The sequence below is a fragment of the Alosa sapidissima genome, chromosome 11, assembly GCF_018492685.1.
Source record: "Alosa sapidissima isolate fAloSap1 chromosome 11, fAloSap1.pri, whole genome shotgun sequence".
Taxonomy (NCBI): domain Eukaryota; kingdom Metazoa; phylum Chordata; class Actinopteri; order Clupeiformes; family Clupeidae; genus Alosa; species Alosa sapidissima.
In genome coordinates this window covers 7143657-7159445 of record NC_055967.1, presented here as the reverse complement: position 1 = coordinate 7159445, position 15789 = coordinate 7143657, and the positions used below count along the sequence as shown (strand labels likewise).

At 49.3% G+C, this 15789-nt stretch overlaps 1 protein-coding gene across 1 annotated transcript in view; it reads right to left on the bottom strand.

Moving 5' to 3' along the window:
• Nucleotides 1–5410: 5410 nt before the first annotated feature.
• The window catches only part of LOC121724102 (S phase cyclin A-associated protein in the endoplasmic reticulum-like), a 51009-nt gene continuing 40630 nt past the window's right edge, over nucleotides 5411–15789 (bottom strand). The window contains exons 20-24 of the mRNA XM_042110457.1: nucleotides 13352–13488; nucleotides 7468–7533; nucleotides 7078–7204; nucleotides 6901–6966; nucleotides 5411–5497 (exon numbers count right to left, since the gene is read on the bottom strand). Of these exons, the coding sequence (XP_041966391.1) occupies nucleotides 5411–5497; nucleotides 6901–6966; nucleotides 7078–7204; nucleotides 7468–7533; nucleotides 13352–13488 (483 nt within the window). The remainder of the gene's footprint in view (nucleotides 5498–6900; nucleotides 6967–7077; nucleotides 7205–7467; nucleotides 7534–13351; nucleotides 13489–15789) is intronic.

Below are 15789 nucleotides of genomic sequence, written 5' to 3'. Positions count from 1 at the left end.
ACTGGAGAGGAATGGCACAATCCAAGACAAACTTAATTCAGTTTTAAAAGTTTAGAGCAACAGCACATAGCATGCAGTGACACAGTAGCCCGTCCCAACACACGAAGCCACAGCACCACGCTAAGCCCTCACATCTGACTCCAAGTAAGCCTTTGGTCGCTACGCTGTGTAATGACGTGAAATACTCCGTCCGGATTAAGATATGAGAGAATATCATGCTGCACATCATAAACACAAGCAGGCCTGACTGAGGGGGAAAGATATGACTAATCCTTGGGCTCAGCAGGGAGGAGAAATGCCTACTCTGCCCCCATGCTTGCCAAACACGCGAGTGACAGACTAACAGGATGAGAGGAAGAGGCGTCCTTTTATTTAAGAAGAAAGAGAGAGAAAGAGAGTAGGTGTGTGTGATGTCCAGACACAAAGGCAGAGGACAGACAAGAGGTCAGCGTTGCTGGAAGAGAACGAGGGGATGACAGACAAAGCGTGAATTATAAAGCACAAGCGCCGTTATCCATTATTATGTCTCTCTCAGCAGCCATAATTAGCATTGCAGCTAATCAGAAGGTCAGACAGCTTCAGTTAGCGATGGACAGGACAGAGGCACGGGGCCAGAGTGATTGGAAGGGTGAGCCCGACTTGACTTCTACACTCGCCTCCTGTGAAGCACTCTAATTAACCAACATGAAAGCAGAGCAGGGGGAGGGGAAGCGCACGGACAACACCCGAACGCTTAGGTCTTCTAAAACAGATGGGGAGCAACTGGTCTATGGGGGGTGGGGTGACCGAGAGATGTCCTGTGGGCAGTGTCGGTTACATATTCTCCTGCAATCAGCCTGAGATGGACAGACATCTTTCCCTTTCCACGAATAAAAGCAGGACTGCACGACACAAAAGACCCAATAATGCAAATGATTTAGAAAGGAGCTCAAGCACGTCAGGGACACACTCCGCAAGCATTAAATCTTGGAGTGGAGCTACTCTTTGCGGAAAACCCCAAAAAACAGTGGAGTAAAACATAGTCCTCACTTAGCGGAGTGGTCTGAAAGAGCATCACAGGGCCCTGAGAGCTGGTTTTTCTGGCCCACAAAGAGAACACTCGGGGGGAAAGCGAGTCAACCGCCGAGTGTGTTTACTGGACATCAATGCTGCCCGTGCGGAGAGTGCAGCTCTGAAGATGATTTGTGAGGGTTTATTTAGGTGGGCGGTACAATTAGAGGTTCAAGTTTACTCAGTGAAATGTGCGTGCATCCATTTTGCCAGACAATCAAAGGGACCGCGTCCACAGCCAGAGGCTTGCTTATGTGTATGGGATCAGAGTAGCATTGAGGCACATAAAAAAAGCCGTTCTGATGATGCTAAATACGACTCTCATCACCATGACAGTGACAAAATGAAGAGATAGCATTGGCTCCCAATAAAACACAGACACCATGATTCCCTGCCTTACCTCCCCCCCCCCCCGCCCCCCATGACTGCCACAACCCACTGAACACTGCCTGCATGTCTTCCCTGACCGCCACTGCCATGCGTACGCGATTTTTAATTGCAACCTTTCAATGACTGTAGCCAATGATTAAGACTCGAACAAGAGGGCGATAAGAGTCTTAAGCCAATTAATTACTCTGAAGCAGTCGTTTAGAGTTCTTAGGTGCATGAATATCAACTGTCACTTCCCCCTGCCTTGTCCAGCACCATTCATTGTGGTGCGGTGCAGCCTTACACAAGGCCCAGTGTACGGGTGCATACCTCGCAATTACCGAGGCTGTAACCCAAGCCGTGGCGTAGCCTCAGCTAAAGTTCACAACAATCTATCGCCATGCGAACACAAGACACCAACAATGCCTCGCATGAGGCAAGCGTTCTGTTCATTTCTCATTAAGTAAATTGGGATGTTTTCGAGGAGGATTCAGTTTGGGTGGGAGACGGTTGGGATGGGAGAGGCGGGGGGTGCTTCTAAGACATACCTGTCTGTCAAGCTGGCTCCTTGAAAAGCCGTCTCCCTGCCTGCTCTTTTTAAACAAACAGCTGGGGGAGGACAGAGGGGGGACGGCACACCTCACACACTGACAATGGCAGCCGGGAGAGGGGACAAAGGGAATTACCTGGAGATTTAGCGCCAAGAATTACCTTAGTGACAGCACACTATGAAGGAATGCCAAAACAATGTCCAGACAGCCTTTTCTCTCATCTCAAACCCTCAAGAGTGCCTCGCCAGTCAGCCAACTGCACTGAGGGTATTCACACAAGAACAGCGGTCTATGACTATTATATTACCCAGACCACTTTTAAAGTTTTAAGATTCTGTAAGAACTTGCAAAAAATATCATCTAAATCTACAAGATGCATATGGACTTGGTCTTCAGGGCTTGTGGTTAAAATGAAAAATTTTCTTTAATAATTAAATAAACCTATTTTTATATTAAGCATAATTTATATACATATAACATCATAGTACTATAAAAATTACTTCTGTATTAATCCTTTGTAGTAGTTATATAGTAGCAATTGGAAATAAATAATTGATGAAATTAAGTGGGACATGGAATGATATGTAGTGGGAACAGCCATGGTTGTTCGGTCTTCCAGTACTAATTATGTGGTTTGTGGTCCACATGTTCACCCAAATAACAACTCTGTCAGATTTAACCTCATATCTCTCTATTTCTCCCAGAAAACCAAACGAGGATATCTGCCACCTGGTGGAGACACAAGGATAATTCTTCTTATTCAAACTTCAATTGATCTGACATTTTTCTCTTTCAACTGCTGTCATTTAGATGCATTTTCCAGGCCCTATTTTTACCCCATAGACAGCTCTTGTTATGGTCAAATCTACAGTTAAATGCTGACGAGAACTGATGAGAAATCATTCCTTTGGGTTGAACTCTTGGTGTGCTCTGTTCAAATATGTGCATAACAGCACATTCTAGAATACTGCAACAATTCAGTCAAAGTTGCTTAGAGCTACATTTTTAAATATCAATGCTTAGAAAACATAATAATAATATAATATGATAATACAAATGCATAAAGTTGTCATTGCAAAAAAAACATAGTGATTGAATTGAATATGGGCAGACAGAGTGGCACACAAAAACACAGAACAAGAAAGTGAAAAGTGTGAAACGAGTGGAAGTGAGCGCTTGAGAGCGAGGTGTGTGTGTGTGTGGGGGGTGTACATGTAGACAGAGAGGGCCTGGCTGGTTCCCCTTCGGCTCCTCTGTGAGTGAGCGAGCTCAGGTAGAGGCTGGCCACTGACGGGGCCAGGCACCGAGTGGAGCCAGGTCCCTGACAGCTGGCAAATGAGAATGTAAATACAGAGCAGCAGAGCCGGGCCGGCCGGGTCCACTGAGGCCCGCTGAGGCACCGCGCTGGCCCCCCGACAGTCCCTCAAGCGTCAGGAACGCGTCCTCTCTGTGCCCCCCCACCACCCCCACCAAAAGTCCGCTTAATTTGAAAGCAGTGACAAACACTCTCCATGCAGAATGTAAATATGTGAGGTCATGTGCTAAAGGTAGGAACACTGCGCAAGACCTGTGACTCTCTCTCTCTCTCACACACAGACACACACACACACAGACACACACACTCTTACCTTTCGGAAGGGTTTTTTTTTTTTTAAAAAGTGTTCCTCACTTGCTCTACTCAACCATGTCAAGTCACCTCAATCCCTGGCTAACTCCCCCCACCCCCGGACAGCACTCTCCCCCTCCCTCCCACCTGAAGTGAAATCTGGTTTGACACAAAATAAACCATTATCGGCCACAGAGGGAGCGCCTTGTCGGGGTCGCAGACCGGCAGAGCCAGGGAGCCCAAACGAAGGCGGGTGGAACAGAGAGAGAGGTGTATGTATACGTGTGTGTGTGTGTGTGTGTGTGTGTGAGAGAGTGTGTGCGTTTGTGGGGAATCAAACGGGGGGGGGGTCTGGTGTTGTCCGTGGAATTAAAAAGAGAGAGAGAAAGTGGACACTGAATCAGATATGGGCCTGCATGACAGGGAAAACAAAAAGAAAACAAATCTAGTAGGTGAGTCAACGACACTAGAGATGCTTGTTAGGTCAAATAATCTAAACGGCCCTGACATACAGCGACTCCAGGAGTTGAGGGCTCATGGGGGGTGGGGGGCAGGTACTTGGAGACCTCCCCGCTGACAGAGACGATATTTATTTGACTTTGCCCTGGAATTAGGAGGAGGAAGCCCTGGTCTGACGGGCCAGGGCCAGGCCCCGCCACAAGGCACAACGGACCCAGGGTGCGGTGCTGCTCGGTGGGGGTCCTAGGCCGGCGCTGCTGGAGGTGCAGGGTGCGGACCATTTTGATGGACAGCTTAAATGAAGCCCAGATAGTGTACGGCGGCGGTGACGGCAAATACCCCCCCCCACACACACACACACCCCGCCCCCCCCGCACACACCCCTATTTCCCACCAGATCCCGGCTCAAAGAACAGACGTATCCACAAACACTTAGTTACTCCATAAATGTGGAAAAGCGAGAGCACGAGTGAGAGTGCAAGGGAGAGGGGGGGAAAGAGAGCTCCAGAGCGGTTCACTTTGACACTTTGACAAGACAGTGAGTTTAAGGGGGGGGGGGGGGGGGGGGGGGGGTACGAAACAACAATAAAAAGGAACGTGGAAGAAAAAAAAATAAAGAAAAAAAATTAGCAAACGGAGGAGTGTGGTGTGTACTGGTGAGGGTGAGGGGCAGGAGATGAATGGGGGATGTGCTGGGGTCCTCACTAACCTATGGCCCTCCGAGGACTAATGTTACACAAGAGCAGAGGTGGGGGTGGGGGTGGGGGGGGGGGCTTGGGGATTGGGTCACAGCAGGCTTGAATACACACTGTGGACGGGCTTGTTAGTGTCTGTGTGTTTGGCTAAGTGTTGGTGGAGTGCGCGTGAGTATGTGTGTGTTTGTGTGTGTGTGTGAGAGAGCAAGAGAAGGCAAAAGAGAGAGTGTGTGTGTGTGTCTAGGAGTGAGAGAGGGAAAGACAGAGGGAGAAAGAAAGAAAGAAAGAAAGAAAGAAAGAAAGAAAGAAAGAAAAAGAGGGAGGGAAAGGTTTTGGGATAGGGATGTTTACATGCAATTGATGTTGGTATTATGGATGTGTTTGCTAAAATGGTCTGTGTGTGTGTGTGTGCATCTAAATGTGTGTGTGTTGACGTGTAGGTGTGAGCATCAGCCCAGTTATGCTCCCCTAACAGCTGGCCTCCTCTCCTCCCCCTGGACTCCTCCCTCCCCATTACCCCCTGCTTTAAACGGCTGCTCCTGCCAGGCTGCCCTCTCCCTGGGGATCCCCCTCCCCTCCCCTCTTCCTCCAGACTGGGAGAACACCCACCATCAGCCCTCCATTCTGCCACCTACCCACTGCCGTGCCACGCCTCCCCTCCCCTCCCCTCTACCCGGCCCCTAAAGCGAGGGGGAGGAGCCCGGGCCAGGTCCGGCCCAGATGCGAGCCCCAGCGCCATATTGAGCCTGGCTGCCACGAGGGCGGGCCTGATGGGAGAATTACAGTGTGCCACTCAAAGGGCAGTATATAGCCTCTGTTCATAAAGAAAGGGGTTGACAGAGTGGCAGGTGCCTGGGGACGCCCCATGGTTATCGATCACGCTGTAGTGACCTTGTAAGAGCCAGGCTGAACAAGAGGAGGGAAGGACCCAATCATCAGAAGCTATAGAGTGCCCACGACGCTCATGAAGGAATTTTATGTGGATGAGTCTGTGGCAACAAAGCGGTTTTAAAACAAATAAATAAAAGCCACTTGTCTTTAACGTGACAGCACTCTTGCCTTTTGAAAGGAGCTGAATTGAAAACTGGCCTCGGGTGATTACCTGCGATGATAACTGCTTTTGCAGGCAGGTTTTCCCGATCGTGCTGTTCAACAACCAAAAAGGAAGGGTTCAAAAAGTTTTATTTTTCTTTGCTACATAAACAGTCCCGCCAAGGGAGAGCGACGTGCCACGGCTGGCGCAACTGAAGCATAGCTGGCACTCAAAGCCAAAAATTTGGTTTGAGCGGCTACAGGGGAAAAAAGCTCCCTTGCCTGCGAGCCTCGAAAATCATTTGGTCTACATTTACGCTCGAAAAACCAACATGTTATTGTACGAAAGCCGCAACCTCGCGCGCGCGCGCCGGTAGCCAAGCCGAGCGCAGGCAAACCCTTGGAAACATGCTTGGCCCGTCTAATGACTGGGAGCTCCCGCTATTAATAACATGTGCTCAGCACAAACACGCACCTAATCTGGCCCTCATTACCAAATAACCGAGGGCAAGGAGCCGGGGCCGGGGCCGGGGCCGACAGCGAGGGGAGGGGAGGGGAGGGGAGGGATACGCGATACTCCGCGCTGACTGTGAGACGGGGCGGCCGGCTGCCAAGCAAAGGGCTGAGCGGAGCAGGGAGAGCAGCCAGCAGCATGGGCTTATCAGGTGTACCCACCCCCCCCCCCCCCCGCCCCCCCGCCTTACTCTCTCCTTCCACCCCCCACCGCCTCCCAAAAAAAATCCACGCCCCTCCACCCCCACCACCAGCGTCCTCCTCCACCTCCACCCGGCCTCACCACCACCCAAAGACAATAAACCCTCGTGGCCCTCCAGCAGCAGAGGAGTCCCTCTCCATTCCAGCTACGTCCACCCCCACCCCATCCCCTCCACTCTCCCAGGCCCCCCTCCCACTGCGGGCTAGATGGACGCAGAGATGTCCGGCCCTGCTATCAGCCTCAGTCGGCAGACGCCAGAGAGCCGTCACTGGGATCTGATCTGATTCCAGAGGAGGAAGTGGCAGGAGATGGTGGGCCGAGATAGGAGGCACGGCAGCAACACCTTACTGACATCTTCTTTAAGCCACCACATCAGTGCGGATGAACACACACACACACACACAAAAATGAAAAACTTTTCACTGGTGTTGAGTAAGAGGCGATGCTGTAATAAACATAGCAGGAGGGGAGGTGGTCAGCGGGTCTTTCCTGAATACAGAGGAGATAAGAGGACTGGCAGTCAGCCTGCTGGACAGGACAGGGGATTGGGGGTGGGCTGGGCTGGGCTGGATTGGGGTTAGAGGTCTTGACCTGATCTACCTGTTTCTCCAGAATGCGGGAGATCTCCCCCAGGGTGCGGTCCAGACCGGTCACCCGGTTGTTGGCCCACTGGCCACTCTCCTGGCCCTGGAGCTGCTTCAGCAGGTCTTTCACCAGCCGCTGGAGCCTGGACACACAGGAATGCGCAAACCACAATTAAAACACACACACACACACACACACACACACACACACACACACACACACACACACACACACACACACACTCTTGTTGTATGTGTGTGATACCCTGTGAAGAAACCCTGTGAAGAGTATGGAGGTTAAAGGAAAAGTGTCAGCAAATTTATAGACCTCTGCAGCAGTTATCAGTCTGTGGGCATATTGTGTAAGTGTAGGGGTGTGAAAGCAGAATGCAGAGGAGAAACCTACTTGGCCTTGTATGGAGAGTCTGGGACCTGGGCCTTCGCCTCGATCGTTGTCTCGTACTCCTTCGCCCTGCAGAGGTGGAGGAGAAACAGTCAGTCAGTCAGTCAGTCAGTCAGTCAGTCAGTGTCTGGGTGAGAGGAGTCATCACTGTCAGTAGGGAAGATAAGCGAACAGAACGAACAAAAGCAGAGGTCGCCGAGGTCAAGCCGGGACTGAGCCTGTTTATTTTGGCTGTCAATTGCTCTCTCCCGGAGAGCCACAGAAACAACAATCCGAAATGACAGCATCAAGAAACCAACACCCCAAACCCCTACCCCCTTCAGAACGGTTCCAGCTTCGAGATATTCACGTGCAGGCAAGCAAGAGTTATGGGAACGGATTACAATGTCGAAAAAAAAAAGTGAAAAGTCCAATCGATACATAAATCTCTCGGACGGATCAGCAGTGGAAGGGATCAGACGCCAGACAGTGGATGCCTCCTTAGTTCAGATGCCTTGCTTGCTTGTGAACGAGTGAGTGCTCTTGCAAGTCTTTCATGCCGATTACAGCTAGAGCAATTATACTGACCATAGGCTTATCCACCAGACTGGACATTGAGGTGAACTTGGTCGGCTGATAACCATGGATTGCTCCTAATTAAAAAAAATTGTTTTCTGGAAGTCTAGACACAGGTTGCTTCCAAGAAGACCAGGTAGAGTCTCTATAGCCTCACTAAACTATTTATTTTATATGCTTTTTTGTTTATATATTTTTATAATTCATTTATAGACATTACCTTAACCAAATTTACATTCATCAGTAAATTTACATACATAAACTGTTATATGCAAATCAACCACTTCCTTTAATCTTTTTTATAAACTTCACTTTCTGGACCAACTGTCTGACAGGTTTCCTCAACAAATAGCTCAAACTGTTTTCCGCCGCTCAAGATCATGATCAAATGCCTGCAGCAGATGTTGAGTTGTGTGGGATTAATGTGGCCTGAACCCTCATCTTTAACAGGCTGATAAATCTCCTGACCCAAGTGCATGAACCGCATGCGAATTTGATAACACGTCGCATCGCACCGCAGCACTGCAGAGAGGAAAACTCAGACGAGGCCAAGGCCACTGCGAGCCTTACCTTACGCTTACAGAAACAATCCGACCTGAGTGTCAGCTGATCGCTTCACTCAAAATGCGGCGAGGAGGATGGGAGGCGAGTGGGGGGAGAAAAACACCCGTCTATGGAGGCTGCGCCAGTTGGGGGGGGGAAATAAATCTGGCCCTGCAGTAGATGTGCGAGGGTGATAGGGCGAGAAAGCAGAACGCAGACAGCAAAGCTAACTGGCTGCACACCCAACAGACTAAACAACTCTGAGGTGAAAGTTAATCAAAGCTGGTTTTAATTGTGCTGCACACATATGGGTCAAACCAGGCACACATTTTGTACAGTCATTTTTTGTCAAAGTCATATCCCCCCCCATTTAACTTTGGAAATACAATTCTCGGGGGGGCGGGGGGGGGGGGGATGGAGGGGGTCCAGATCTTAGACTGTACACCAGCACACACCAAACAAAGCAACACAAATAATTCAACTGTCACCCAAAACAAACACCAACAGATAGCAGAGGCATTGCTGACAACTAAATATTTCCACACATCCTGTAGATCCACTGGCACAACCTCCCAACCTCACCCAGGCAGGGACAGCATTGCTCCGTAGCGGGCCATTATTTACCGCAACGTCCTCCCGCGCAGGGTGGGGTGGGGGGGTCGAGAGAGACGCGCATTAAGCACGCTGTCGGGTTTTTCGCGCCCGAGCCTGAACTGTACCTGGCCCCCTTCGTCATTCCGCGGCATTACAATATTCATCTCTGACAGGTTTACGCCGGCGCAGGTTAAACGGGGAGCAATTGCTGAGCAATTTATCATCCGTCCACGGCAGACCCTGTTAAGTGGGCCCGGGGGTTATAAATATTAGCAATCAGCGATAAGACGCTGAGGGGTGGGCTTGGGGTGGGGTGGGGAAGGGGGGGTTAAAAAGGGAAAAGCAGCAAAGCTACAATGCAGAACTAATAATCAATTCATCACCGCGACCTGCCCCACCATTCACCTCCACTTGTGTTGGGATGTAGACACGCAGGCCCCAAACAACCACCCAACTATAAAAATGTCAATGACTTAGATTGAATTAAAATATTTTTTTTTTTAAAAGGTAACAGAATGAATCAACACAACAAGCATGTTCAGAGTATCCATGCTTAAAAGAAACCCCAAGAGGCCCTGTCTTTCCAATTCACCACAAGTGTTTTACCGAGCCCTATGACAAAGGTGACATACATATCTGTGAAAGGCCCTAAATCACCGTGGGGACAATATGAGCACACGGATAAAGGACAAATAAATCTGCATCACACAGGACACCTGGTGTAGGGACAGAATGTGAACAAACCCATAAATTGCAGAGGGGTGCGGTGTGGCTTACTGGGAAAACACACAGAGGGATCTGGTGAGGTGAGTGGAGAAATTTGTTTGGGCTTACGGGTCCGTTGTGGGAGGCCGGGGCGCAGGGGTTGCGGTAGGGAGCCGTGGGGAGGTGAAGGCCAGGAGAGGTCGGGTTTCTGGCCGGGGTGAAGGGCAGCGAGACGTCACTGGATCGCCCGGCTCAGTGGGCATGAAACCCACTGTGGCCTAAACTAGGACTGTGTGTGCATCTATCTATGCATGCACATGTGTGTATACACACCAATGACTGTAAATATAGTCATTGCTACACACACACAGAGATGTTGGTCACATGATTTCTTTACCTTTTTTCACTTTCTCTCTCTCTCTCCCTCCTTCCCTCCCTCCCTCCAGCTCCTCCGCTCCTGGACCCTGCTGCCAGAGAGAGGCTGAAGTGGAATAAGTGTGGGCAGTGATCGGCCCTCTCCGCTTCTTAACAGCAGGGCCTTTGTGTGCCCAGCTCTCCGTCAGGGGTGGAGTTACACACTGCACACTTTGTTCCCATGCAGTAGGAGGGGGGGACGTTGGGGACGTCAGGGAGTGTGTGTGTGTGTGTGTGTGTGTGTGTGTGTGTGTGTGTGTGTGTGTGAGTGAGTAAGTAAGTGAGAGAGAGAGAGAGAGAAAGAGACACAAGACCTGCAACTAGCTCTGTCCAGCATCACACCCCTGCGTTTAAATATCTTTAATCCCCTCAATGACAGAATTTCAGGCGCGAGTCATATGTTAATTAAAAACACACATCTAGGATTCCTTTTTAAAAACACATGTGGATCTATCGCACATGTGAGCGTGTAAATCAGGGCGAAACGCGGAAATTGCACAGGCTTGTCCTCTGCTCGGCGTCCCGGGCTGGACGGCTGGGCTGGTGGCTTTAGGGGCGAACTGGGAGGCCGCTGAAACACTCGGTGCCATTTTCACCCCCCCACCCCCTCCACACATCAGCCCGCTTCCACGTTGTTTTTCACAAACGCCATGCTGCGCTCCAATAAAACGCCTCGTTTCCCACCCAGCAGCCCTGCCTGTGTCAGTGCAAGGGGAGGTGGAGCGCAGATAGAACGCTTATTTATGACCAGAGAGAGAGAGAGAGAGAGAGAGAGAGAGAGAGAGAGAGAGAGAGAGAGAGACAGAGACAGAGAGAGTGAGAGAGAGAGAGAAAGAAAAAGAGAAAAGAGAGAGAAAGAGACAGAGAGAGTGAGAAGGAGAGAAAGAGAGAGACAGAGACAGATACAGACAAACACAGAGAGTGTGCAAGTGGAGGGAAGGACAGGCAGAGAGAAGTGGACAGAGAAAGCCATGAAGACTGAGACATGAACACATTTCGGCCCAAAGAAAGCACAACTAATGACCACAGAAAGATGAAATGAGGCCAGGAACGGATACTGTGAGTGCAAGAAACAGAAATAGATAGAAATAGATAGAAACAGTGAAAGAAATCAATCAATGTAATCCATGTTATTTTTAATGTACGTTTTAATGCTCTCATTTTGAGGCCGCCCACCTACCCCCTTGACTAAATATTAAGGATCATCCCACCAATTTCCCATCTTATTATTGGGGATTGTGGGAGCATCCCATTTCTATTTCAATGTATTGACCTCTTCAAAGGCTTGGATTACAGTATACTCTAGAGTGAAAATGATCTACACTGATGCCAAGCTGTCAAATGGTGGCCACATATACACTAATGAAGCTAATCATATTTAATACAACTGAATAAACCCGAATCTATGAGATAAGATCTGAGTACAGTAATTTCCTGTGTATTAGCCGCATTGTGTATAAACTGCAGGACAGTGTTTTATGCAAGTTAAAAGAAACAAAACCATATTAATACCATATTAACTGCCCCTGTGTATTAACCTCATAGCTGAAGAAATTTTGCAAAATCAATGTATAATCTTCGGCTAATAGTTGGGAAATTATGGTATAGTTCAAATAGATGGAACTCATTTTCTCTCTGTCTTTCTCTCTCCATCTCACTCTTTCTTTCTTTCTCTTTCTTTCTTTATTTCTTCTCTCTCTATCCCTTTCTTCTTCCTCCGCAGGTGGAACCACACAGACTACACAGCCGTGGGCTGCGCAATCACCACCATATCCTCCAACCTGACAGATGTCCCAGCATAGTGCTACTACACCACGTCTGATCATTAAAATTAACATGCAGGGCTCACACACAGAATATTCAGAATATTCCCTTCAAAAAGCCTGAAAAAGTGGCTATGGTATTGGGACAATGGAGGAGGACAGAGCAATGAATTCAACTTCTGAGGCTAGACCACCTTCCTGACATGTCAGCAGCTACACAGTACTTCTGCTAATGACTACAAAGGGTCCAATCATGATCCCCCCCCCCCCCCCCCCACACACACACACACACACACTTGGTTCCCAAAATGCCCCCATCCCCAAAATGCCCCCATGTTGTGACAGGGCTACAAAATTGATTGAGCTCGGGTGCAGGGATGTGACACAGTCGCGTGTTGCCTCCTATTTGTTGATTACTATTGATTTTCTTTGATACTTCATTTAAAAATCAATAGCGGCAGGGCAAGAAAAATAGGCATGGTTTACACATACTTTAACATACTATTGTACACTACGGGAGGCCTCACTTCTGGCAGCGCCATGGCAGCCAATTAGGGAAAAAGCTCTTAACAGGTGAACGCGGCGACTGTGTATGTGTGCGCATGTCTGTCTGTGTGTGTGTGTGTGTGTGTGTGCGGGGGGGGGGGGGTGAGGACGAAGAACCCCCCCGGCCCCCCCTACCCATAACCCTCGTTCCCTCGCTCCCCGCCACCTCAGATCGATTCTCAGTTTTCCTCCCCAATCACAGAAAGTGGTCATAAATTAAGCTCATCAGTGTTATTCTGCCGACAGGCGAGATGCAGCCGGCGTCTGCTCTCCATCTCCCCGTCACTCATAAAGAGCCCGCGCCCTGAGCAGACATACTGTCCTTTATGCCTGCGAGAAGATGACACGGGGGGGTGGGGGGGTGGCAGAGAAAGAGAGAGAGAGAGAGAGAGAGAGAGAGAGCAAAAGACAGAGAAGTGGGATGAAGGATGAGAAAACAAAACAGCTTGGAGAGAGAGAGAGAGAGAGAGAGAAAGAGAGAGAGAGAGAGAGAGAGAGAGAGAGAGAGAAAGAGAGAGAGAAAGAGAGAGAGAGAGAGAGAGAGAGAGAGAGAGAGAGAGGCGAGAGCAGAGCAGCATGAAGAGAGATGGGGCAGAGTGCCAGAACAAAACAATAGAGGGAAAGAATTATGAAAAGTGTGTTCACATAAGTCTGCGAGAGAGACAGAGGGGGAAAAAGAAGAGTGATACTGACAGGGGGGAGAGAGAGAGAGAAAGAGAGAGAAAGAGAGGGGGTGGGTGAGTGAGTGTGAGAGTGTTGCAAGTCACCTGGAGTTCATGCGTGCGCGGAGCTTCTTGGCCTTCTTGCGAGCGCGCTGCCTCTCCTCGCCATCCTTGGCGTTCTCGGGCGGCACTGAGCTGTCCGTCACGATGTCTACGATGTACTTCTTTAAGGAGAGGTGCTCCTGTCACACACACACACACACACACACACACAAGAAACAACAAGCCACATTTCATCTTCAGTGAAACAATAGGCGCCAAACAGTGGTATGAAAAATGTAACCACGTCCAGCCTTTTGTGCTCTGGGTGACTAATGAGCAGGGTGAAGAATGAACAGGTGACAGGTGAGTGGAGAAATGCATTGTGGGAATGACAGCTCGACAGGCTGAATGAATGAGGTGGCACAATGACAATGACTGCCAAGATCAATATGGCGATTCGTAATGACAAATCTCAAAACATGGCACAAGAGCCTGACAAGATTCCTCTTAGTTGAAAAAGTGCTTCGAAGTAATCCCAAATGTGCCAACTATTCTTCTATCATGATATGAAAAACAAATAAATCCCTACACAATACGGCATAGAAAGACTGTTTTGCCAATTTTTCCAGCAACAAAAGCTACAAAGACTGGCAACTCAGCAGACACACACACACAGGCATCCTTATCACTATGTGGAGACTCTCCGGGCCAGAGTGTGCGGCCATGCTGCAGGACCTGAGCACTTATCCTGCAGGTGTGAGATTCAGAACAGCCAGTAGGTGACCTCTCCACCTACCACTATTGTGGCCTGTAATTACCTGTGTGTGTGTGCGCGCACGCACGCGCACACACACACACCCACACACACACACACACACACACACACACACACACACACACACAATTCAAAGCACAGGGCAGGGGGTTTACCCTCATCCCTCCAGCATGCCTCATGCTTCTTTGATGACGCTGATATTTCAACATACAGGGAGAACGACAGAAGAAGGAAGAAAGAGAAGGAGAATGAAAGAAAATGCAAAAGAGGAGCCAAAATGCAAGAGAGATGGAATGAGAGCATGAGAGACAGAAAGAGAGAGAGAGAGAGATAGATACAGAGAGAGAGAGAGAGAGGGAGGGAGAAAGAGACGGATGTAACTCGATTTAAACGACATGATGCATGTGCCAGAAACCAATTATCCAATTAGCCTGTCATCCGGCACCTCTGCGGATGGCAGAGCCGGGGAGATAAGAGTTTCCATTCAGGAGGGGACGGGAGGGAGAGGGAGGCCAGAGAGGCCGCCTGGGGAGGGGCAGTGGGTGGGTGGTTGGCTGGCTGGCCTTGGCCTGGGGGTGGGGATGGGGCAGGGGATGGCAGAGGGGTGCCTGCCTCTCCCCCTGGTCATCAGCCCTGGCCCAGCACCTGCCAGCTCAATGGGGGCTTTCAAGAGTTCAGCAGCCAGCCACACTCTGAAAGACAAGCAGCAGCGGAGGCCCCTCAACCTCCACCAGACCGTGGGTGGAAGGGTTCTCTCTCTCTCTCACACACACACACACACACATATAACAGAACACCATCATTTTTTACTTTATGGTACAGACTTTGTCTTAGTCATTCTAAAGCTCATACTGAATTGAATATTTTTACTACTACACCACTGAAGGACAATTACGAAGGGGATTGAATTTCTAAAATAAGAAAGTAAGTATCTGATCTTGATTTGGGGAAAAATATGTAGATAAACATATGTCTTTTCCGAAATTGATTAAAAGTGTAATTAATGTATATGGAAGGCTATATTAAACAAATGTCTGGAGCAGTCGGCTCTGAGGATAACTAGACTGACTTTGATGGCTTCCAGCTCTGCTGGGGGTTATCAGCTTTCCTCTGTATAGGAAAGGCACAGGTTTTAACATCACAATGCAGTTTTAATGACCTCACAGAGAAGGGGGCTTGTCACCTGTCCTTAATGAATTAGTTCACTGACACAAAGATTGCTGCCTGATAGCATTCCTCTGACATTGGTATATTTGGGGCCATATTGTGTTACCTGCTGAGGGATGAGTGTGCGTGTGTGCGTCTTGTGTGTGCAGTGTGTGTGTGAGCTATGTGCAGTGTGTGTGTGTGTGTGTGTGTGTGTGTGTGTGTGTGTGTGTGGAGACCCCTTTTCCCCCTGGGGACAGAGGAGTTGGGCCTTGCAGTCATAACCAGTGGGCCTCTCAGTGGAGTGGCATCTGCTGGGTAATCTCTGTGAAAGGCGATCTGCCTTTTCTCCCGCTGCTGTAATGGGATTGTTTCTGTAACACCTCACAGACACAGCCCATCTTGAGATGATATCTGGGGGGGGGGGGGGGGACCAACACAGTGACCAAGCTTTAAAGTACTCACACACACACTCACACACACACACACACACACATACATACACACACACACACACACAGACACACACACACAGGACACACAGTCTCGGCATAAAAAGACTCAGAGGCCATGAATCACA